The sequence below is a fragment of the Hypanus sabinus genome, chromosome 31, assembly GCF_030144855.1.
Source record: "Hypanus sabinus isolate sHypSab1 chromosome 31, sHypSab1.hap1, whole genome shotgun sequence".
Lineage (NCBI taxonomy): Eukaryota > Metazoa > Chordata > Chondrichthyes > Myliobatiformes > Dasyatidae > Hypanus > Hypanus sabinus.
This window is the reverse complement of record NC_082736.1, coordinates 25,287,842-25,310,441: the sequence shown is the minus strand read 5'-3', so window position 1 is coordinate 25,310,441 and position 22,600 is coordinate 25,287,842. Positions and strand designations below refer to the sequence as shown.

Sequence of the window (22,600 nt, the reverse complement as noted above, 5' to 3'; positions counted from 1 at the left end):
TGGAAATCTGGAGCATTTTTGCGGGTCGAGGAACTTCGGCGTAGTGAAATGGACTGCTGACGTTTTGAGCTGAGGCCCTTCATCTGGCCCGCAGAGATGGGAGATAGCCAGTATAAAAAACGTGGCAGGGGTGAGGGGTGGAGTGAGGGAGTGAGAGCTGGCAGGTGATGTGTAGTTCCGGGTGAGGGAGAGGGAGGAGAGAGGGGGAATAATGTCAGAAGCTGGGAGGTGACAAAGTGCCAAAGGAGGTGGAATCTGATCAGAGGACAATGGTGCAGAGGGAGGGTGACGGGCAGACTGAGAGGGCGAGGGAGGGGAAAGATGGGATGATAAGGCCAAAACGGATAATGAAACAATGGGACAGAGGGGAGTGGTTACTGGAAGAAAAATCAGTATTTAGGCTGGAGACCAGCACAGAGGAATACCAAGTACTGCTCTACTAATGTGACTAACCTCAACTTCACTCCAGCTTCTTATATTGACTATCTCTTTCCAGTCCCTATGAAGGGTCTCCCTAGATGCTCCCCGACCTCCAGTGCCTCTGTGTGTTGTTTTATGACTGTGACTAGTCCTTTTGCAAGTGGGGACCCCGTAAGTCAGGCTTACAGCTGCAAAAACGCTGACAAGACACACTGGTACCCAGCAGGTTGGGGAGGGGGGTTAGACTTAAAGGGACAGTGTCACTGGGGTAAAATACGGGAGGGGCAGTGAGCTGAGGAACGAGTAGTTTCAGACACTGCCGGGGGCCGGGGAGTCTCAGACACACTGTTGATGCTGGAATTCTGATTAACACCTACAAAATGCTGGAGGAACTCAGCAGCTCATCTATGGAAAGGAAAGACAGTCCACGTTCCAGCTCGAGATCCTCCATCATCACACTACCTATGTGCCTGTCACACAACAGGCACACATGGGACAGGTGAGCTTTCACAGGACGAGGCTGTTCAGCCCACAATGGTCATGCCAACTCAAATCATGAACTCAACTCTGTCTTTGGTATATTTAGGGTCAGAGATCAGAAACAGGCCCTTCTGCCCAACTTGTCCATGCTGACCAAGATTCTTTCCTGAGCTTGTTCGAGTTTGGCCCGCATCCCTTTCCTATCTGCACTGTCTGGTATGGTGGGACGGAGGGCGGACTACTGCACAGGATCAAAGTAAGCTGCAGAGAGTTGCATCATGGGCACTAACCTCCGTAGTCTCCAGGACTTCTTAAAGGAGAACACCTCAAAAAAGGTGGCATTCATCATTAACGACCCCCCGTCTCCCAGGACATGCCCTCTTCTTATTGCTACCATCAGGAAGGAGGTACAGAAGCCTGAAGAGACACACTCAATGATTCAGGAACTGCTTCTTCCCCTCTGCCACCTGTTTCTGAATGAACATTGGACCATGAACTCTACCTAGAAATTTACTTATTTAACTATTTAATGTAATTATTATGTATTTATTGTACTGCAGTGGCAAAGATGACAAACTGGCGATATTAATCCTGATTCTGATAACACACCCCAACACTCCCACCTTCATCCCCGCCACTGCTCCCCAGTTCACCAAAGCTCTGTTGACTGGGCTAACCAGCCTTCACTGCCCTGTGACCCCAAATCCACGCTCGGTCCGGGAAACTCAGGGATTAGTGACAGGTCGCAGCGGTCCGCTGGGATGGATTTCAAAGAGGAATTTTTATTTGTGCACAACAGTTATGACACACAGGCGAGTCGACAAGGCTTACTGCCCATTACAGACAGTGCAACACAGACAGGGCGACCCCTCAGAGAATGGTCAGAAACATGGTCATTTGCCCTTCCAACCCAGGGGTCACTGGTCAGCGATGGAGAGCAGGACCCCTGGCTGATTACCCCCCTCTCTAACCCAGGGGTCACCGGTCAGCGACAGAGAGCAGAACCCCTGGCTGATTACCCCTCTCTCTAACCCAGGGGTGACTGGTCAGTAACAGGGAGCTGGACCCCTGGCTGATTCCCCCCGTCTCTAACCCAGGGGTGACCGGTCAGTGACGGGGAGCAGGACCCCTGGCTGATTCCCCCCCTCTCTAACCCAGGGGTGACCGGTCAGTGACGGGGAGCTGGACCCCTGGCTGATTCCCCCTCTCTCTAACCCAGGGGTCACCGGGCAGTGACGGGGAGCTGGACCCCTGGCTGATTCCCCCTCTCTCTAACCCAGGGGTCACCGGGCAGTGACGGGGAGCTGGACCCCTGGCTGATTCCCCCTCTCTCTAACCCAGGGGTCACCGGGCAGTGACGGGGAGCTGGACCCCTGGCTGATTCCCCCTCTCTCTAACCCAGGGGTGACCGGTCAGTGACGGGGAGCAGGACCCCTGGCTGATTCCCCCTCTCTCTAACCCAGGGGTCACCGGGCAGTGATGGGGAGCAGGAACCTTGGCTGATTTCAACCCTCCCCCCACACTATTCAGCGTCAGAACCCACAGCTAATTATTGCTCTGACCCCGGGTAATCACAGGCCTGGCACACCATGGAAGGGCCCCCAGTGACGGTCAGAATCACCCTGGTCGAACTGTTCCTGGTGAACTTTCTCCATCAGCCCAATGACCCACACTGAGCGGTAACCACTCCGCCGGGGGGGGGGCGAGCTCGGATAGGCGATGCGCAGAACCCAAGCCGATCAGCCAGCCCCACTCCCCTTCCCTGTCAGTGCTTTCACGTTTCCCAGTGCTCCGCCAGCACCTCGGGCTGGCTTAACCACGCTCCGTCCGGCAAACTCAGGAATTAGTGACAGGACACAGCGGTCTGCCAGAATGGATTTCAATGTGGAATCTTTATTTATACACAGACAGGTCCAACAGTTATGACACACAGGCGAGACGACACAGTTTATCGCCTGCCTGTTACAGACAGTGAAACACAGACAGGGCAACCCACCCCCAAGGTAGTCACAGTCGGAAATGCCGGCCAATTATCCCTCCAAGCCCAGGGGTCACTTGGCCGTGATGGGGAGCAGGAACCCTGGCAGATGCCCTCCACTCCCTTGAACCTGGGGGTCACTGGCCGGTAATGGAGACCAGGGGCCCTTCTCCCTCCACTTCTCACTAACCGAAGGGCCACAGAGCAGCAACAGGGAGCAGCAGCCCTGGCTGGTTTCTCCCCCCAGTGTTCACGGGGTGGCCCAGAGGGACTCTTCCTCCCCTCCCTGGCCCAGAGGACACTGGGAGGTGATGGGGAAGCAGATTCCACACACACCCCACCCTCCACTCAATGACTCCTGGGTAAGATCGGCAGAAACCCTGGCCAGCCTCCCCCACTTACCCCTGTAGGAAGAACCGTGGCTGGTTCCCAGCGTCACAGCGCTCGGCTAAACAAGCAGCACCGCGACGAACCGTCACGCGGGCAGAGTGCATTTCAGGCATTAAGAGAACGCAAGCAACCAGGGCACGAGATCGACGGTCTGCGTTCAGGGAGAGGATGATGGGGTGGAGAAGGCAGCTTGCACGAGGAGCAGTCTGGGTGGAGAAGGAGGAGACACCGTCGCCACGGGCCTTCCTGCTGACAAAACAGTGCCAAGACAGTCACAGTGGTGGGGGAAGGCTGAAGGGAGATCTCTCTTCTTGCCTGTCACTGATGGGTGGGGGGTGGGGGGAGGGGGGAAGAGACAGTCGTCATACTCAGAATATACTGTACATTCTTGCAGAGGTTCACACGCTCCAGGTGAGCTCCTCTCGAAGCCAGCGTTCCCGTCTTTGATTCGATACGCTCGCAGTTAAGGCCTGAGGGGGCGTGAATAAATAAAAGAGCTGGTGTTCTGCAGGTTCCCATTGGAATGGACAGGGGCAGAAATCACCTCCGACAGCCCAACACAGGTCAGCTTTTCCCGGGGCCTGGTAAATGGGTACAGCATCTCTCCACACAACTCTACACCTCCCCCCCACCAAATAAATCTCCCCCCTTCCATCTGAAAAGCTAAAATTCCAAGCAAGAGGCTCATCAATTTAAAAACTTCACGAAGGGGGTGTAAAACATGAGACCCTTCACTCCGTCTATCACTAAGTGGCAACTTTGATTTCTTGTGATAAAAATCAGTGGAGTGTGTGGGGGCAATGGGGTTACAGGGTGCGTTTGTATCTCAGTGGGGCAGAGACGGTGAGGGGCGTCAAGTGCCATGCTGTGTGGGAGCTTGCTCGCAGTGCGTGGGGCGTGCACAGGATCTGAAACGGTGGTCGTTTGAAGTTAAAACCGCAACTCCCCCCACCACTACTCTGTCCCTGTTCAACATTTAACCCTGAACCAAGAGCGCAGCAATCTTACAAGGAAGGGGACTCGAAGCCGGCTGGAGGGGGAGACAAGATCAGCCTCCATACTCCTACAGTGGAGACCTCCGGGGCAGAAGGCGCGGCACGTTTTATGCCAAGGTGCTTGCGTACAGAATCAAAGGAGGATAGCCCGCGGCCCGAGGTGGACCCCGATCACTTTGGTATCTGCCCCTCCAATCTGGGGGGTGGTGCAAGGGGCAGGAGGAAGGGAGGGCGAGCGTGGGGAGGAGTTGCAGGGTGGAGGCGTCACTCGTGTCTCCGTTTGGACGGCGGGATGAGGTGATCGGGCAGTTCGTTGGGGAGCTCGTGGCCCTCCAGTTTGACCTTGATCAGGTGGTTAGCGAGGGCGAATTCCTCGTCATCCAGCATGCCGTCTTTGTCCACGTCCGCCAGCTTCCAGATCTTGCCCAGCACTGTGTTGGGCAGCTTGGACTTGACCATCTCCTTCTTGGCGCTGGCGCCGGTCACCTTGCCGTTGACCGGCGACAGGGTGTAGAAGATCTCGTCGTAGCTGGGCTTGTCCTTGGCCACCACCCACTCCAGCTCGTCGATGCCCTCGCCGGCCCCCTCCCCGTAGCCGGCGCCGAACGGCCCGTTCATGGTGCCGTCAAAGGCGCCGCCGTGGACGATCTGCTTGGGCATCGACGCCTCCTCCTGTCGCACCATGGTCATCAACCGGGCGATGTCGTTGGCCAGCATGTCATCCACCATGTCCAGCAGCTTGGGCTTCAGGCTCTGGAATTTGGTGAAGTCCATCATCTGGAGGTGCTCCTGGAGGGCGGAAGGAAGACAGAAGTCACACAATTGTTTTCACAGCCAGAAACGCACCAACGAGCGGCCCAATCAACCTCACCCCACCACTCAAACGGAAACACAACTGAGACCCCCCACCCTTCAATTCCTGGATCGTCAGGATGGATACCAAAGTCTTCCTTTTCAAATCCTTTTATTACTACTATTATTATTCAAAAATAACACAGGTACATCGAAATAACGACACTTACAATGCCTCAGAAAAAATAAATTATCTTAAAGATTGAAAATTTTTGTGAATAATTAAAAAAACCCTACTAAGCAAGAAAGGTGAGAAAAAAAAAGAAACCCATTGGGGGTACAACCCGGAGCCATGCGTCATACAGATGTAAAACTGAGATAGTTACACTGACACACATGTTCTGGTCATGTTCTATATTAAAACAGTTTTGGAAGTCAGTCTTTTCGACAATTTCTAAAGCACTCAGAATCAACTTACAACCTAATAAATTGACTGTGCTTTTTGGAATAATTCCTCAAAATATCCATGGTATTTCTGTGTCTGACCAACATGTTATTGCGTTTGTTACATTGATAGCTTGGAGGGCCATTTTGTTGAAGTGGAAAGATATATCAGCTTCTACTCTGTCACAATGGTTCTCTCAAGTGATGCTGTGTCTTAGTTTGGAGAAAATTAGAAGTTGAACCTTTGAAGCTTTATTTGATTTTGAGAAGAGATGGGGCTCATTTGCTCGTTGTTATCATTTCAGATAACTGGTAGATTTCCTCCACGATCTAAGTGTAAGATTTTTTTTTGAAATATCTTTCTTTCTTGTTGGCAGTTTGATGTTTATTTTTAGATACCGAAGTCATCAGGGTCCAGCCCTCGGCTGTGTGTTTCCCTTTTTTTCGTGAGCGCTCTGAAGTAAAATGTGGTGCGTCTGCAGCCACGACGGTCTCTGCTTTGTTTTTTTACACCACACCTTATCCCAACTGCTGTTAACTGTGCCCTGACTCACTGCATTGTGCCCTGGGGTGGCAGGACCCCAAGAAACTGCAGAGTCGTGGGCTCAGCCCGAAACATCACGGGCACACCCCTCCCCGCCATCGGTAGGATTTACAGGAGGCATCAAGGATCTCCGCCGGGGATCCGGGCCGTGCCATCTTCTCACAGCTCCCATCGGGCAGGAGGTACAGAAGCCTGAAGTCCCACACCACCAGGTTCAGGAACAGCTACTTCCCTTCGACCATTCGGTCCTTGAGCCAAGCCTCACAACCCCTAATCGCCACATCAGTAAGGCGACACTGTGACCACTTAGCATTTAAGTTGTTTTTACGCTGCAATTGTGTTTTCGTGGAAAAAGTGTAGAATTAATGTTTATATTTTTCTCGTCTGATGCTATGTGCCTGCGATGCTGCCGTACATGTCCCACTGCACCTGTGATATGAGGGGGAGACCTTCACACCTCTCCTGCTCTCCAATACCAACTATCTCCAGCCCCCCTTGCGCTTCCAGAGAAATGAGGCCCCTTTTCGACCCAGCTGATATACCAAGGGGTCGGGCCTCCGCAGCCCGCTGGAGTAAGGGAACTGGGAGGGGAGAGGCATTGGCGTCACGGTGCCAATACTTCTCTCAGGAGGGAGAGAGGGAGGGAGGTAACAAAGGGTTGCTGCTGTTCATGCACTTTGATTATGATGTCCTGGTCCAGGCTGTGCTGGTGCTTGCAATGAAACAGCTGCTGACAAACAGTCGGCCCTCCTTATTCGCGGGGGATTGGTTCCAGGACCCCTCGCGGATACCAAAAATCACGGATTCTCAAGTCCCTTATTCAACCTGGCTCAATGCGGTGGACCTTAGGACCCAGCGGAACCCCAGACCTTATTTAACCTGTCTGAGTGCGGTGGACATTAGGACCTGGTGGCGCAGCTCTGAATCCGCAGAGTTTCTGTTCATGAAAATAATCACGATCGCGATTGAAAATAAAGTGGAAACAATAAAACGATCGGAAAGAGGTGAAACGCCATTGGTTACTGGAAAAGCATTAGGCTACAGTCGGTCAATGATCGGAACAATTTTAAAGGATAAAGTGAGAAAGGCTCTGCCCCGATGAAAGCTACAATTATTACTAAGCATCGCAGTGGTTTAATTATTGGGCTTTGGGGTTTTGATCCTCCACATCAACTTGGCATGGACTGAGAGCGCGCTCGGGAGTGACCTGTCACTGGATCGAACTCGAGAACTTCTGTTCCTGAGCCTGGTGCTGAAACATATGTTCTTAAGTATTTTATATGCATAGAAAGGTAAAATATATACTACATACTAATTCAGACGTTTCACTGATGCTAAATAATACCGGATGTACCTGTTCTGACTTACTTAGTAAGAGAACTTCCGACTTTTTTTGAACCCGATCCACGATAACCCACACACATCCTCCCATATACTTTAAGTTATCTCTGGATTACTTACAATACCTAATACAGTGTAAATACTATGTAAACTAGTTGTTATACTGCATTATTTAGGGAATAATGACAAGAAAAAAGTCTGTACATGCTCGAACAACAAGTGCCGGAAGAGCACTTCCGGGTTTTCTCGACTCGCGGTTGGTTGAATTTGCGCATGCAGAACTCATGGATAAGGAGGGCCGACTGTACTCGGGTGCGGGGTGGGGGGTGGGTAGGGCTTGTCTGGGGAGAATGGCCACTCCAAACTGCAGCTGCCCCCCAAGGTAAGTGCTTTGTGTTTTGACGGAAGTCAGCTTGCACAGTTCCCACTCTTCTCCCAGAACACCGAAAAGACACACGCTTTTGATTCCTGTGCACGCCATTCAGCCCACTGGCAATCCTGTTCCCCTCTCAGTCAGGAGGTGGAGGGGGGAGATGGGTTTTGTTAATACGCCATTAGCCCCCACCCAGCCCGTGGCTTACCTGCATCTTTTTGAGTCCGGGGAAGTCTCCCGGTGAGATCTGGTGCTCCCGCTCAATCTTCTGGTAAATGTCCCCTAGGCTATTGATGAGTTCCTTCTTCTTGTTCTCCTTGCCAAAAACACTTGGCATTTCTTTCTTCAGAGACGAAATGATGTAGGCGTGCACCTGTGGAGGAGGGGAGGATGGTTGAGAGGCGGCTGCTGTTAGAGGGGCAGCAGGAGCTCACCGTCAGCTCTCCAGCACAATGGGGCTGGTTCAGGACAAGCAGGAACCTCAAACCAGTCAGACGGTGAATGGAGGGCACTTTTCAGAGATCAGACAGCAGAGGGAGCCATATCAACAGACAGCAAACAGTCCACGTCACACACTTCCGGGGTCAGAAACAGAGTGAAGCTCCCTCCACACCGTCCCATCACACACTCCCGGGTTCACAGAGTGAAGCTCCCTCCACACCGTCCCATCACACACTCCCGGGGTCAGACACAGAGTGAAACTCCCTCCACACCGTCCCATCACACACTCCCGGGGTCAGACACAGAGTGAAGCTCCCTCCGCACCTTCCCATCACACACTTCCGGGGTCAGAAACAGAGTGAAGCTCCCTCTACACCATCCCATCACACACTGCCGGGGTCAGACACAGAGTGAAGCTCCCTCCACACCTTCCCATCACACACTTCCAGGGTCAGAAACAGAGTGAAGCTCCCTCTACACCGTCCCATCACACACTCCCGGGGTCAGACACAGAGTGAAGCTCCCTCCACACCGTCCCATCACACACTCCCGGGGTCAGACACAGAGTGAAGCTCCCTCCGCACCTTCCCATCACACACTTCCGGGGTCAGAAACAGAGTGAAGCTCCCTCTACACCGTCCCATCACACTCTCCCGGGGTCAGACACAGAGTGAAGCTCCCTCCGCACCTTCCCATCACACACTTCCGGGGTCAGACACAGAGCAAAGCTCCCTCTACACTGTTCCATCTGACAGGGACAGTCCGAGTACAGTCACAACATAGTTTATTTTTGGATAAATCCAGGTGCGTGGGGCGTCCCAGAGTGCAACAAGCCTGGAAGCAGAGCAGCAGGGAAATTTGGGTAAGATGCCGCTGGGGAACTCCTAGGAATTTTGCGGAGACCTGGCGCACAGCCGAGCTCTCCGGCCTGGTAACACTGCTTGTTGGGTCCAGAGGGAGGTGCGTCTGAAGTGGTTCTAAACAGAATTGGCGAGCGGCTGGTACTACCTCTGTGGAGCTGAGCAGGAACTGAGAGCTGTGCTGGACTCCCTGCCACACACAAATACACATCCTCCCTCGGGCATGGTTAGCAAAGCAGAAAGGGACTTTTTCAAAAAAGTTAGAGTCACCTAGTACGACAGAACAGAAAAGCCCGTCGGACTTTGTGGTCCACACCTGGTTGTTATTTCTGCCTGAAAGATTTAAGGGGAATCTGAGGGACTAGCTCACACACACACGAGGGCGGTCATTGCATGGAACTAGCTGCCAGAAGAAGCGGTAGAGGAAGGCTCAATATGGAATAACACAGCCAGAGGAAGTGTTGGTGTGGAGAACGTGCTGCCACGGGTGGTGGTAGAGTCAGCCACATTAGGGGCATTTAAGAAACTCTTAGATAGAAAAACTAAGGGATTTGCAGGAGGGAAGGGTTCAGGAGCACCCAACCTGGGGTCCACAGACCCCTTGCTTAATGGTATTGGTCCATGGCATATAAAAAGGTTGGGAACCCCAGAGAATAATGATATTGGAGTAGGAAAGGGCCAGTGCTGTGTGAGGTGCTAGGGACAGGCACAGTACAATTGCATTTTAAAAGTACTGGACAGATACTTGAAGTGGAAAGGTTCAGAGCAGGGGTTCTGGACCTGGGGTCCGCCTACCCCTCGGTTTATGGTTGGGGTCCGTGGCATGAACAAGGTTGGGTTAACCCTGGTTTCGAGGGGTGTGGGTCACACGCAGGCAAATGATGCGGTCTTGAGTAGGCAACAAGGTTGGCAAGGATGAAGTGGGCCGAAGGGCCTGTCGCCACGTTGCATAATTCTACGAATGCAGTCCATCTATGACAATGTCTCACCCACCCCACCACCCCCGGTCCTGACGGCTACTCCCAGAGCAGACCCCACAGACGGGATGCTACCATTCAGGGCAGGGGGAAAGGCTCTTCACCTGCAGACTTGGGCCACTGTAGGCCCTCAACTCACACCGGGAAGCTCTGCCCCTCGCACGGACCAACACAGCCAACCGGTACACAAGTACCGACAGGAGGTTTGGAATGACGCTTTACACTCGACCTGTCTTTATAGTTAGCACAGACGCGGTGCACCGTATGGTTAAAGACTCAGCAAAGTAAGAAACATCTTCAGATCGATGTGTAACATATGGGGATCAAGTAAGTACGGGGTCTGCGCCAAGGTGAAGCTGTACCGGAGCCGGGTTTTGTCCGCACTCTTGTACGGGTCAGAACACTGGCGCACGACAGAGTGACTTCCTCATTCCAAGCCATCCTCATTCCACACCACGAGACCCCGGAAGATCCTCTGTACTTTCTGGGGAACAAAGATCTCCAAGCGCGCTCTACCCCTTCGGTGTCACCAACAGCTCATGGCCACAATCACCATGAGGAAACGTTGGAGGTGGGCTGGGGCAAGTGATACGAAGAGAGGCCAACCCTGTCATCAAGATGGCACTCCACTGGACTCCTGAAAGGAGAGAACGCAGGGGACCTAAGACAACTTGGCACCGTACCGCAGGGGCAGGAATGAGGGCCCTGAACCACTCCTGTGAGGACAGACAGAGTTGGAGGAGCTTCATCGCTGCCCTAACGCCAGGCAATAGGGGACCGTCCACAAGAAATGAAGCTGAGTCAAGGGAGAATCTTACCGAGGAGTTTGAGGCTCATCCAGACCCTGAAGTTTGTCCACTATATACAAGGCTCATGTTCTTGTGTGATGGAACACTCTACTTGCCCACTTTAACGACAGAAGAGGCTCGACACACAGCAGCTGGGTTGATGGATACTCCATCCAGAACTGTTCACTCACCCACCACTGAAGTTTATACTACGTACAGAACTCACTGTAGTGCTCAGCAACGCAATCATCGCGAGCAGTTGCTTGATTGGCTGAGGCGGTGTGAAGTTTGAAAAGAGCTTGGAGCTTTTTGGAACTTCTTGCAATCATAACAATCTCTTAGGGGCCAATAAAAAGAGGCGAGGTGGAGGTGGAGTGGCTGTCGACAGAGCTGGCCAGTGTTGGAGGGGTCAGGCTTGGGCAAGGACAGGTGCAGGCTAGAACTGAGGCTTGAGAAGCTGGAGGCAGGATGATAGTTCAGGGAATGGAATGCTCCTCCTGTGAGATGGTCTCCCTGGTGACTACATCTGCCAGAGTTATACCCAGCTTCAGCTCCTGACTGACAAGCTTGAGGAACTGGAGCTGGGCACGCTCAGGACCTCAGGGGAGGCTGAAAGCTTCATTAGTGAGATTTTTACTGAAGCGGCCACGCCCTGCGTGCAAACTCCACACAGTCGACGAGTGACCATCAGATGCAGAGAGTGCAGGGTTCCCCAGCGTCAAATATAACCCTTTGAATACTGCGGGAGGGAGGGGGAATGACCTATCCGGGCACAGCAGCAGCAGCCGGGCCAGTGGCACTGTGCCTAGCTTGAGGCTCAGCGGGGAAGAGTAACGTCAGGCAGAGCGATAGTGATAGGAGATTCGATAGATAGCGGGATGGACGGGAGATTCTCTGGCCGCGAAAGAGACGCCAAGATGAGTGTGTTGCCTTCCAGGTGCCAGGATCCAGGCTGTTTCTGAGCTGCTGCACGATACTCTCAAGAGGGAAGGTGAGCAGCCGGAGGACGTGGTGCACACTACACTGGCACTAATGGTAGAAAGGGGGAAGAGGTCTTGTACAGTGAGTATAGGGAATTGGGGAAGAGGTCTTGTGCAGTGAGTATAGGGAGTTGGGGAAGAGGTCTTGTACAGTGAGTATAGGGAATTGGGGAAGAGGTCTTGTGCAGTGAGTATAGGGAGTTGGGGAAGAGGTCTTGTGCAGTGAGTATAGGGAGTTGGGGAAGAGGTCTTGTACAGTGAGTATAGGGAGTTGGGGAAGAGGTCTTGTGCAGTGAGTATAGGGAGTTGGGGAAGAGGTCTTGTGCAGTGAGTATAGGGAGTTGGGGAAGAGGTCTTGTACAGTGAGTATAGGGAGTTGGGGAAGAGGTCTTGTGCAGTGAGTATAGGGAATTGGGGAAGAGGTCTTGTGCAGTGAGTATAGGGAATTGGGGAAGAGGTCTTGTGCAGTGACTATAGGGAATTGGGGAAGAGGTCCTGTGCAGTGAGTATAGGGATTTGGGGAAGAGGTCTTGCAAAGTGAGTATGGGGAATTGGGGAAGAGGTCTTGCACAGTGAGTATAGGGAATTGGGGAAGAGGTCTTGTGTAGTGAGTATAGGGAATTGGGGAAGAGGTCTTGCACAGTGAGTATAGGGAGTTGGGGAAGAGGTCTTGCACAGTGAGTATAGGGAGTTGGGGAAGAGGTCTTGCACAGTGAGTATAGGGAATTGGGGAAGAGATCTTGCGCAGTGAGTATAGGGAATTGGGGAAAAGGTCTTGTGCAGTGAGTATAGGGAGTTGGGGAAGAGGTCTTGTGCAGTGAGTATAGGGAGTTGGGGAAGAGGCTGAAGAGCAGGATCTCCAAGGTAGCAATCTCTCCACGTGTGGCTCAATCTGTGGAACCTACGTCCTTTACGGAAATACAAAGTGCTGGTTAGGATGCTTCTAACACGTGCATCTCTGGTCATTCTATTACACAAGGACATGGAGGCACTGGAGGAAGTAGGGAAGAGGATGACCAGGAAGCTGCCTGGATTCAGGACAAACGTGGATTGTATTCTGAGGCCGAGCGGGAGACCAGATCATGGTTTATAAAGTTTCGGCAAGGGAGATAATCTGAATCTTCCTCCCACTCTGCCAAGGTGTGAGTGTCAAATGGTAGATGACACAAAAGTGTGGGAAGGTTTATGAGGCAAGCCTGTTTCCTTTCAAGTACAAAAGGTGGTGCTGGAACGTGCCAGGGCACATACAGGACTGTGCACAAGTCTTAGGTGCATATATTCTTAGCTAGGGTGCCTGACCTTTGCACAGGACTGCATTTATCGACGTGGAGCAGAGAGCGAGTTTGTCAATCTGGCAGGAGCAAAGGACTTTGGGAAGGGCGAGGGTGAAGCGCCGTGGGAAGGCGTGGGACAGGTGGCAGAGGAGGAGTGCCAGGCGTAGGAAGGGTGCAGGTACACCCAGCCCTGATACACCAGGTAAGGTAATTGGTTTATTGATCATTATAGAATGTCTCTCTGGCACTTCCCGCTCCCTGCCCTCTCCTTTCCCCAACCATGATTCCCTTCTCTCTATCCCCTTCCCACTCTCGGTCCACAATAGAGACCCAGATCAGAATCCGGTTTATCATCGCTCATGGGTCATGAATTTGTTTTTCTCTGCGGTGGCAGTACATAAAATCGCTACAGTACTGTGCAAAAGTCATATATATGCCAAAGACTTTTGCACAGTACTGCACGTCAGTGATAATAAACCTGATTCTGATGGGGGGGGTTAGCTCGGGGACATGGTCAGCACTAACAGCGGACCTGTTCCCCTCTCGCTGTGAAACGGAGACACCTCGAGAGAGAGAGCCTGTGGTGTGTTAAATACCGGGTGAAACGAGTAGCCTTTGGGGTGCTGCTGTTGCTTTGCTGCACACTTGAGTGCTCGGTGGTGGGTGCCGATGCTTTTTTTTGCTGGTGGGGGGAGGGAGGATCGTTGCTTGCTGTTGCTTACGCGCGAGAGGGAGGAGCTGGGGGGCACTTTGGGGTTCTAACATTTAATTGTCATTCGTTCTTTTGGGGGCACTCCTCTGTTTTTGTGGATGGTTGTGAAGAAAAAAGCATTTCAGGATGTATATTGTATACATTTCTCTGACATAAATGCACTTTTGAAACCTTTGACACTGCACTGTACTGGTCTATGACCACTCTGGTCAGACTATATTCTCTGGTGGTGGATTGCGAGGAGTTCATCTTTACACTTGTCGACTGTGGCCTCGAAAGTAACTGAAGTGGCTGCAGGAGCTTTGATTACAGCTGTGGGAAAACTCTCCGCGACACTGCGGGAACAGCCACGGGAACGTGGAAGTCAGTCGGACACAGGGGTGCTGACTGGTGATAATTGTCTGGGTATGGAGAGAAGGCAGGTACAGGGTTCTGAGTTGGATGATCAGACATGATCATACTGAATGGCGGTGCAGGCTCGAAGGGCTGAATGGCCTACTCCTGCACCTATTTTCTATGTTTCTATGATTGATTCTGAATCGGTGGCTCCAGGTGATGCTGTGTGTTGATCCAAACGGCACAGGAAAGGATGTAAAAGTAGAGTGTTTGGTAGCTCTTTGAGGTCAAAAACAGCGCCACGGATCGTGCAGAAGGTGTGCCGCAGTAAGAGGGGCCCCTGCGCATCTAGATCGGCATTTACATGCTTCTCTACTCTGTCCTAGCAAACACAATTTTGCAGATCCAAGTAGATGATTAGTGCCCGCGTCTCTGTCCCAGAGAGTCAGATCCAAGAAGTTATTGTTATAATGAAACAGGTAGCCACTATAAAACAATGGGATTAATTCCCCAGAGTTTATTCCTTAACCAACATGAAAAAAAAAGATCGACTCTCAGCACCACACTGACACCGGGGGTTCTGCAAGATGGCGAGATCGCAGACTTTTATTCCGATGCTCGGATGTGCCAGCGATCTAGTATCCAGCCTGCCCACTAATCCGGCGTGCGAGTTGGAGGTCTGGAACTCGAGTGGGGTGAGGCCAGAGCAGGGTCTGGACCTCAGACAGGGTGTGCAACTGGAGTCCAGGTCTCTAATGCCAGGAGAAAGGAACGGTGTGGGGGGGCCAGTCTGTGACCAGAAGGAATGTATATTTCCCTGTTTTAAAACTCACCAGGGTCACTTGGAAAATAACACCACTTTGTAAAAAGGAAAGAAAAACATTTGGGCGTTAATAGGAGTAACATTCAATAATCCAGAAAATCTATTAGTTGGACAACGCCCAGGGACAAAACACAGAGGGAATTAAGGTCTACTGGGAAAAGGTGGAGCTGAATCCACATGGTGGAGCCGGCCATGATCTCACTGAATGGCGGAGCAGGCTCGACAGGCTAGATAGAGCCACAGAAAACTACAGCACAGCAACAGGCCACTTGGCCCATCTAGCCTCTGCTGAACTGTTTTTCTGCCTAGTCCCGTCGACCTGTACTCGCACCATAGACCTCCCATCCACATACCCGATCTAAATTCCCCTTAAGTGCTGAAATCAAACCCACATCCTCCAGTTCGGCCACCCTCTGAGTGAAGAAAGTGGCTGACACATGCTCAGAGTTTGTTTAGCTCTCATATTCTATGACACGTTCCAACCCACTGGTTCCGGAAGGCCTGTAACAGGGGTTCGCAACCTTCTTGATGTCGGAGACCAATGCCATGAATCGAGGGTCCCTAGGACCCAGGTTGGGAACCCCCGGTCTACACAGAGACAGTGGACTTCACGTGCTTCCCCTCTCCAGGCAGACGGACCCAGACAGTCTGAGCCAACTGCCTCCCCGGGAGCAGAAGCAACACCACCACAAAGATCATGAGACTGTGGCACTAGGATTATTGGGGTTTCTGTAATGAGACCAGGGCCAGTTTGTGTCTTCACAACCGCCCACGACCCTCGGCTGTGGTCTGAGGGAGAGAGAATGGTAACCGACAGAACTCTGAACTGGAAGTCACATGCTTCCAGTCTTCTTGAATTAGGGGGTGAGATTGAAACTCCCGTCACACATTTCAGGAAAAGCATGGCAAAGTTTCCTGTTAACAGCAGTCAACAGGATAAAAGATTAAAAGATGGTTTAACAGCGCAGCAGAATGAGAGTGAGAATGTGAGAGTGAAAGAGAATTGGGGGGGGTGAGAGAGTGAGAATGAGAGAGAGGGAGGGTAGGGATAGAGAGAATGAATGAGAGAGTGAGAGAAAGGAGAGGGAGTGGGAGAGAGGGAGAAAGATAAAGAGAGATGGAGAAGGAGAGAGAGGGAGGGTGAGGGAGAGGGAGATAGAGAGAGGGAGAGGGAGGGAGGTAGGGAGGAAGAGAGAGCAAGAGGGAGAGAGTGTGAGACCAGCGAAGAGTGGGCCTTTACCTTGGCCAGCCGCGCCCTTTTGATCAGGTCATTTAGCTTCCTCAGGGCTGCGTTCCTCGGCAGGCTCTGAATGTCCTTGAACAAATCCTGCTCCTCCGCCTCAAAGAGTTTTCTGTTTTCTGCGATGAGGAGCGGCTGGGACCAGAAGGAGCCAATGTACACCCGGATCACCTCGGGCGTGTTGATGATCTTGCCCAGGGACCACATGAGGGCCCCGTAGACCCTCATCAGCTGCTGCGTGTGGATCTGGTCGGCCTTGTTCAGCACCACCCGAATCTTGTCCTCGTGGTTCTTCATGGCCTTGATCACCTCAGAGAACTCGTCGGAGATGTCCAGCTTGTGGGCATCGAACAGCAGGATGATGCGGTCGACGCGCTCCGCGAACCACTCCAGGACGGCCGCAAAGTCATAGCCTGCAAGGGAAGCACACGCAGGTTACCCTTGGGTGCCCTCACAGAACACCAAGGGGGCAGAAACTCGGGTGGGTCTACAGCCAGAGTGCCTGAGTATTTCCTGTTTGGTTCACGGAACTGTGCACGTCTTGGACTCACAAAAAAATTCTGCCAAGCAAAGATGCTTTCAAAAATAATGAATCGAAAAGTTTCTAAATACAGGTGGCCCCACTTTTCGAACGTTCACTTTACGACAGCTCGCTGTTACGAAAGACCTACATTAGAACTTGTTTTCGCTAACCAAAGAGGATTTTCGCTTTTATGAGAAAAAGACGCTCACTTTATACGTGTGTTTACCTCGAGAAAGACTACAATGACCGTGAAGCCTTGTGCGGGCAGTTGTTTGCATATGTGTGTACGTGCTGATTTTCCCCCCTCCAAATCGATTTTGGCTCACTGTCTTCCCGATTCTGATAAGTGAAACTACACCGTACATACAATATTTCTACTTTATATAGGCTGTATATTTATCATATCATTCCTGCTTTTACTATATGTTCGTGTTATTTTAGGTTTTATGTGCTATTTGGTAGGTTAATTTTTGGGTCTGGGAACACTCAAATATTTTCCCCATATAAATTAATGGTTATTGCTTCTTCACTTTACGACATTTCGGCTTACAAACAGTTTCATAGGAACGCTCTACCTTCAGATGGGGGGGGGGAGAACTTGTATCAAAAAAAGACTACGGAGAGCAGTAAACATTAAAAGAAACTAAATCAAATGGAGGGTTATGGGCTGACAGCAGGTCGGTGGGACTAGGTGAGAGTAAACATTCGGCATGGACTAGAAAGGCCAAGATGGCCTGTTTCCGTGCTGTAATTGTTATATGGTTATATAGTTATATTAACATTTGGTGTGACCACCCTTTGCCTTTAGTTCTCTTAGGTACACTGTTGTGCAGTTTTATAAGAAAATCTGCTGACAGGCTGTTCCAAGCATCTTGGAGAACCTGCTACAGTCCTTCTGCAGACTTTAGCTGTTTCGCTTGCTTCTGTCTCTCCAGACAGCCTCAATGACGTTGAGATCAGGGCTCGGTGGAAGCCCTAACATCTGAAACCACATTAAAAAAAAATCTAGGGTGCCTGAGATTTCTGTACAGTTCTGCAGACTCAACAGATCGAACACGTACAGCACATAGCATAGGAACAGGTCACTCACCCCACAACACAGAGCTGTACAAATTAAGTTAGCAATCAATTAAATAGATAATTAGGACGTCACGGGAGCACAGTGGTTAAAGTAATGCTTTACAGTACTGGCGACCCGGGTTCAATTCCCACCGCAGCCTGCGAGGAGTTTGTATGTTCTCCCCATGACCGCGTGGGTTTCCTCCGGGTGCTCCGGTTTCCTCCCAGACCCCTAAGATGTACAGGTCAGTAGGCTAATTGGTCACGGTGTAATCGGGCTCATTGGCCCGTTACCATGCTGTATCTCTGAATTAATCAAATGGCCAACTGAACTAACCCGGTGGGCTGACACAACGCCCATACGCCTCTATTTTCCTCACATTCGCCGGCCTGTCTAAATCTCTCTTTCTCTTCTTTTTCAATCCTTTTTATTGAATTTTTTCAAAAACAGATACACAACAGTCATAATAGTACAAAGGGAGTGAGATTACACTGTTGGCAGTTAACAAATGAGTAAAAACTAGAGGTAACACCATATAATAGATCTCCCAAACCCTAGATATAAACAGGATACAAGAGAAAAAAATGGGGAAAAAACCCCAAATTGAAAAATCAAAAACAAAATAAACTGAACTAAACCTAAACTTAAAAAAAGCAGCAAGCTTGGGTATTCCATTACAGCAAGAAGAATTATTAGTGTCATCAACTCCGCTCCTCTACTCAAATTAATGAATAATATAAAGGAATTGGAAAAGGTCCCTAATGTATCTGTCTCTCTGCAAAAAAAAAACTTGCCCCTCATCTCTTTTGAACTTAACCCCTCTCAACCTGCCTGCACGCCCTCTGACATTTCAACCTTGTGAAAAAGATGTCGTCCACTCTATCAGTGCCTCTGGTAATCTGACAAAACCTCATCGGATCTCCCCTCAGCTCTGGAGAAAGCAGCCCAAGAGCACGTGCCCTCTAATCTAGGCAGTGTCCTGATAAAACACAAACAAGAGGAACTGCAGATGCTGTAAATCCGAGCAACGCACAGAAAACGCTGGAGGAACCCAGCAGGCCAGGCAGCATCGATGGAAAAGAGTACAGTCGGGCCGAAACCCTTCTGCACCCTTGGCATTCTTGCTAAAATGAGGCGGTCAGAACTCCAAAGCTCCAGAAAATGGCCTAACTAGAGCTGCGACGCAACTTCCTGACTTTAGAACTTTATCAGCTGCAGGCCCCCCCCCCCATGTTGCTGAAGGGCTCAGATTTTGGTGTTGGGTTTATTTATCGCATGTACATCGAAACATAATTCTGCCATGAATTATCCCAAGCCTGGCTGTGAAGAAAGGGCCAAGTACTTGGGCGAGCTGCTATGGGCAGCCTATGCCCCAGTAGGGGTGTTGGCTTAAGAAGGCTTTGAAACGTCTGGTTTAGGTGGCACCACTGAAGTTGGGCAATATCTTACTGGTAGTTGTAAAAGGTGAGAAAGATGACTGAAAGCATCTTTAATAACACTTTTCACAAAGTGAATTGTGGTAAACTAACACGGCAGACAATGAGGAGGCATGCGGTGTCGAAGATAACTCGAGGGATCAGCCGTGCTGGTGAGTTGCAAAGTCAGGGTATAACGTGTTCCAGGTGGTTTTGGAGACGGTGTTGCTGTCAGAGTTGTAGTGAGCAATTTGGAGAGGTCGAGAACAGCTCCCGGCCGGGCAGCGAGGTCTAGGCCTGGAACGTATCACTGGTCGGTGGGGGACAGGCCCAGCGTGTATTGCTGCGACAGGGCCTGGTTCCCGGTGTGCGGAGACAATTTAAACGCCAGCTCAAATAGACTGGAAAGGCAGGGTGTCAGGCCCATTGCTCCTCAGCGTTGAGGCTGTGAGATCGCTCCTGCTGCTACGTGTTTCATGTCTGAAATCCGCATCAATGTGATGAACTGAGACAGAGGCTTTGGGCCTTCTCTGGGATTTTGGGTCTATGGACTCAATTTGGTTCAGAATGCTGTTGTGTGCAAGATTTGTGGTTTTTTCCCTCTTTCTCTGCACATTGGGGTTTTTTTTTAATTGGAGTTCTTTCGGATTTCTTGCTTTGTGGCTATGTATAGGCAGACAAATCTCAAGGTTGCATAATTCATACCTACCTTGATAATAAATGTACTTTGATTCCTTTGAGGCATACAGGGAACTTGTGTTAACCGCAGTCTGAAAAGTTTGCAAGTTGGAAATGTGGACTTCCCCAGAAGATTCCCTCGACCCAGCCAAGCCAGAAAGTCCACCCAGCTGTTTGTGCGTGCATGTCATACAGAGGTCAGGCTTTCGTAAACCAAGGAGTACCTTCAATTGAAGTGATCGGAGGAAATATAAGGGGGGGGGGGGTGTTTTTTTTACACAGTGGTGAGTGAGTGAAACTGCTGGGGGTGGTGATAGAAGCAGGTATGTTAGGGACATTCCAGAAACTCTTAAGATACAGATATGAACGGGGCGTTACAGTAGCACGGTGGTTAACATAACGCTATTACAACCCGGGGTATCGAAGTTCAGAGTTCAATTCCGACACTGCCTGTGAGGAATTTGCACATTCACGCCATGATTGCGTGGGTCTCCCCGGGTACTCTGGTTTCCTCCTACATTCCAAAGACATAACAGTTATTGGTCATTGTAAAATCCCTGTTCGTTCATAATCTGCTGTGCCATGTGACGTGGGCGATCATGGTGACCATGGCTTATTTTTCTACAGAAGTGGTTTGCCATTGCCTTCTTCTGGGCAGTGTCTCTACAAGACGGGTGACCCCAGCCATTATCAACACTCTTCAGAGAAAGTCTAGCCTGGTGTCAGTGGTCGCATAACCACTTGTATTCTGCACCGGCTGCTCACACGACCCTCCACCAACTGCTCCCATGGCTTCTCGTGACCCGATTGGGGGGCTAAGCAGGGGCTACACCTCGCCCAGGGGTGACCTGCAGGCTAGCGGAGGGGAGGAGCACCTCACACCTCCTCCGGTGGAGACGTCCAACCCGCCACCTGTGGTTAGGCTAGAGTTATACGGGCACAGCTCATGGGTCCAAAAATGCCTGTATCTCTAAGTAGCTGAATAGAAATGGAGGGTGGTGGGAGAGAAGGGTTATATTGATGCTGAGATTCATTTGGAGGCAGCACAACATTGCCGGTCGAAGGGCTGTAGTGTCTAATAATTTGTGATTTCTGACCTGTGACTCGTAGAAGTATTTGGTGCGACAAACCCAAAACACTGGAGGAAGTCAGCTGGCCAGACAGAAAAGCGTCAGCTGTCGATGTTTGGGGACTGATGAAAGATCTCAGCCCGAGACCGGTCAACTCTTTTCCACGGATGCTGCCTGGCCTGCTGAGGTCCTCCAGCATTTTGTGTGTGCTGCTTTGGAATTCCAGCAGCCTCTGCAGATTTCCCTGTGTCTGTGAAAAGTATTTGGTTATTACTTGATAGGGTTCGGAAGGGAAATCCAAGTCTCAAAGGCCTGCGGGACAGGCATCACCCAGTCCCCAGGGTGGCTGATTAATGGAGTGTTTGTCAGGAGCCCAGTGTCGTCTCCAAGTCCACTTACAAGGTTCTGCACCCAAGAGGCGCCCATTGCTGTGGTGGAGAGAGGGTGTAAATTCGAAATTATAGTGCTCTAACCCGCACTTCCGGAACTGAGCCACTGCAGTTTCCTGTGGTGCATTTCAGGAAACATATGGCAGAGTTTAGTGAACAGTTGGGCGATCAGCCCAGGGAACCTCCCCACACCAACCCACTGCGCTCAACAGCAGCAACCTCTTGCTTTGAGCTACTGCAATGCTCCAGTTCCCCCTGCGCAATCCGGATTCTTGCACATCAGCCTGTCGTTAGGTCACGAAGCAAGGGATTTCTTCTCAACAGTGAAGGTAACGTCAGCATCGAGGGATTTGGTGATGGCAGGCACCCAGGATTTAGTGTACGACTTAAATACGTCAGAGATTAAAGTACATTTATTCTGAAAGTATGTTTAAATTCTACAACCTTGAGATTCATCTACTTACAGGAAACCACAAGAGACTTGGAGGAACCCAATTAAAACAAAGAGCAACACTCAATGCACTGAGAGAGAAAACAAAATACAAATCGTGCAAACAATAACAGCAAGCAGCAGCAGTCAGAACGAAACCCAGTCAATAGAATGCGCAGCCCAGAGGAGCCAGAGTGTCAGCTCATCCCGCAAGGGGGCAAATCGCGTGAAGCTTGCAGACGCGCAGTCTGAAGCAGTCTCACCGCCTCAGCGCAGCGAGTAGAACCGGCCCGGCCCTCGCCTTCCGGTGAGGCGTCTCAGACAGATCAGGCTCACTCCGTCTCGGGTTGGGGTGGAGAGGCTGTGAAGGCCCCGCGGCACGACTGGACGAGTTAGCACCACTGAAGCTGGTTACTTGGAACCCCTACGAGTGCTTTTCATAGCTTTTGGGGCTTCTGGTATGAAGAGGCACGATTACAAAAGGAGGGATTATTGTTAGCCTAAATCTTGTCTTTATAGAGTTATGCAGCATGGGAACAGGCCTTTCAGCCCAATTTGCCCAAGCTATCAAGGCACCTACCTGAGCTGGTCCCACTTGCCTGCATTTGGCCCACATCCCTCTAAACTAGGGGTACACGGACCCCTCGGTTAACGTTGGGGACACCTGCTCTACATTGGTCCTATTCATGAACCTGCCCAATGCACTTGAACAGTATATTTCAGCTCACCTCCACAACTTCCCATGGCACCCGGCCTCACCTGCAAAACTGCTACTGCATCCGGCACTCCTGACGTGGCAAGACCCGTCGTAAGTCGGGGGGGACCCGCTTCGTGGAGCACCTCTGCG

The 22,600-nt window shown here is 51.0% G+C and overlaps 1 protein-coding gene across 1 annotated transcript in view; it reads right to left on the bottom strand.

Annotated features, from left to right (window-relative positions):
- Window positions 1–2,773: 2,773 nt before the first annotated feature.
- LOC132383975 (EH domain-containing protein 1) overlaps window positions 2,774–22,600 on the bottom strand; it is a 93,950-nt gene continuing 74,123 nt past the window's right edge. The window contains exons 3-5 of the mRNA XM_059955208.1: window positions 16,189–16,601; window positions 7,966–8,130; window positions 2,774–5,052 (exon numbers count right to left, since the gene is read on the bottom strand). Of these exons, the coding sequence (XP_059811191.1) occupies window positions 4,528–5,052; window positions 7,966–8,130; window positions 16,189–16,601 (1,103 nt within the window). The 3' untranslated portion in view covers window positions 2,774–4,527. The remainder of the gene's footprint in view (window positions 5,053–7,965; window positions 8,131–16,188; window positions 16,602–22,600) is intronic.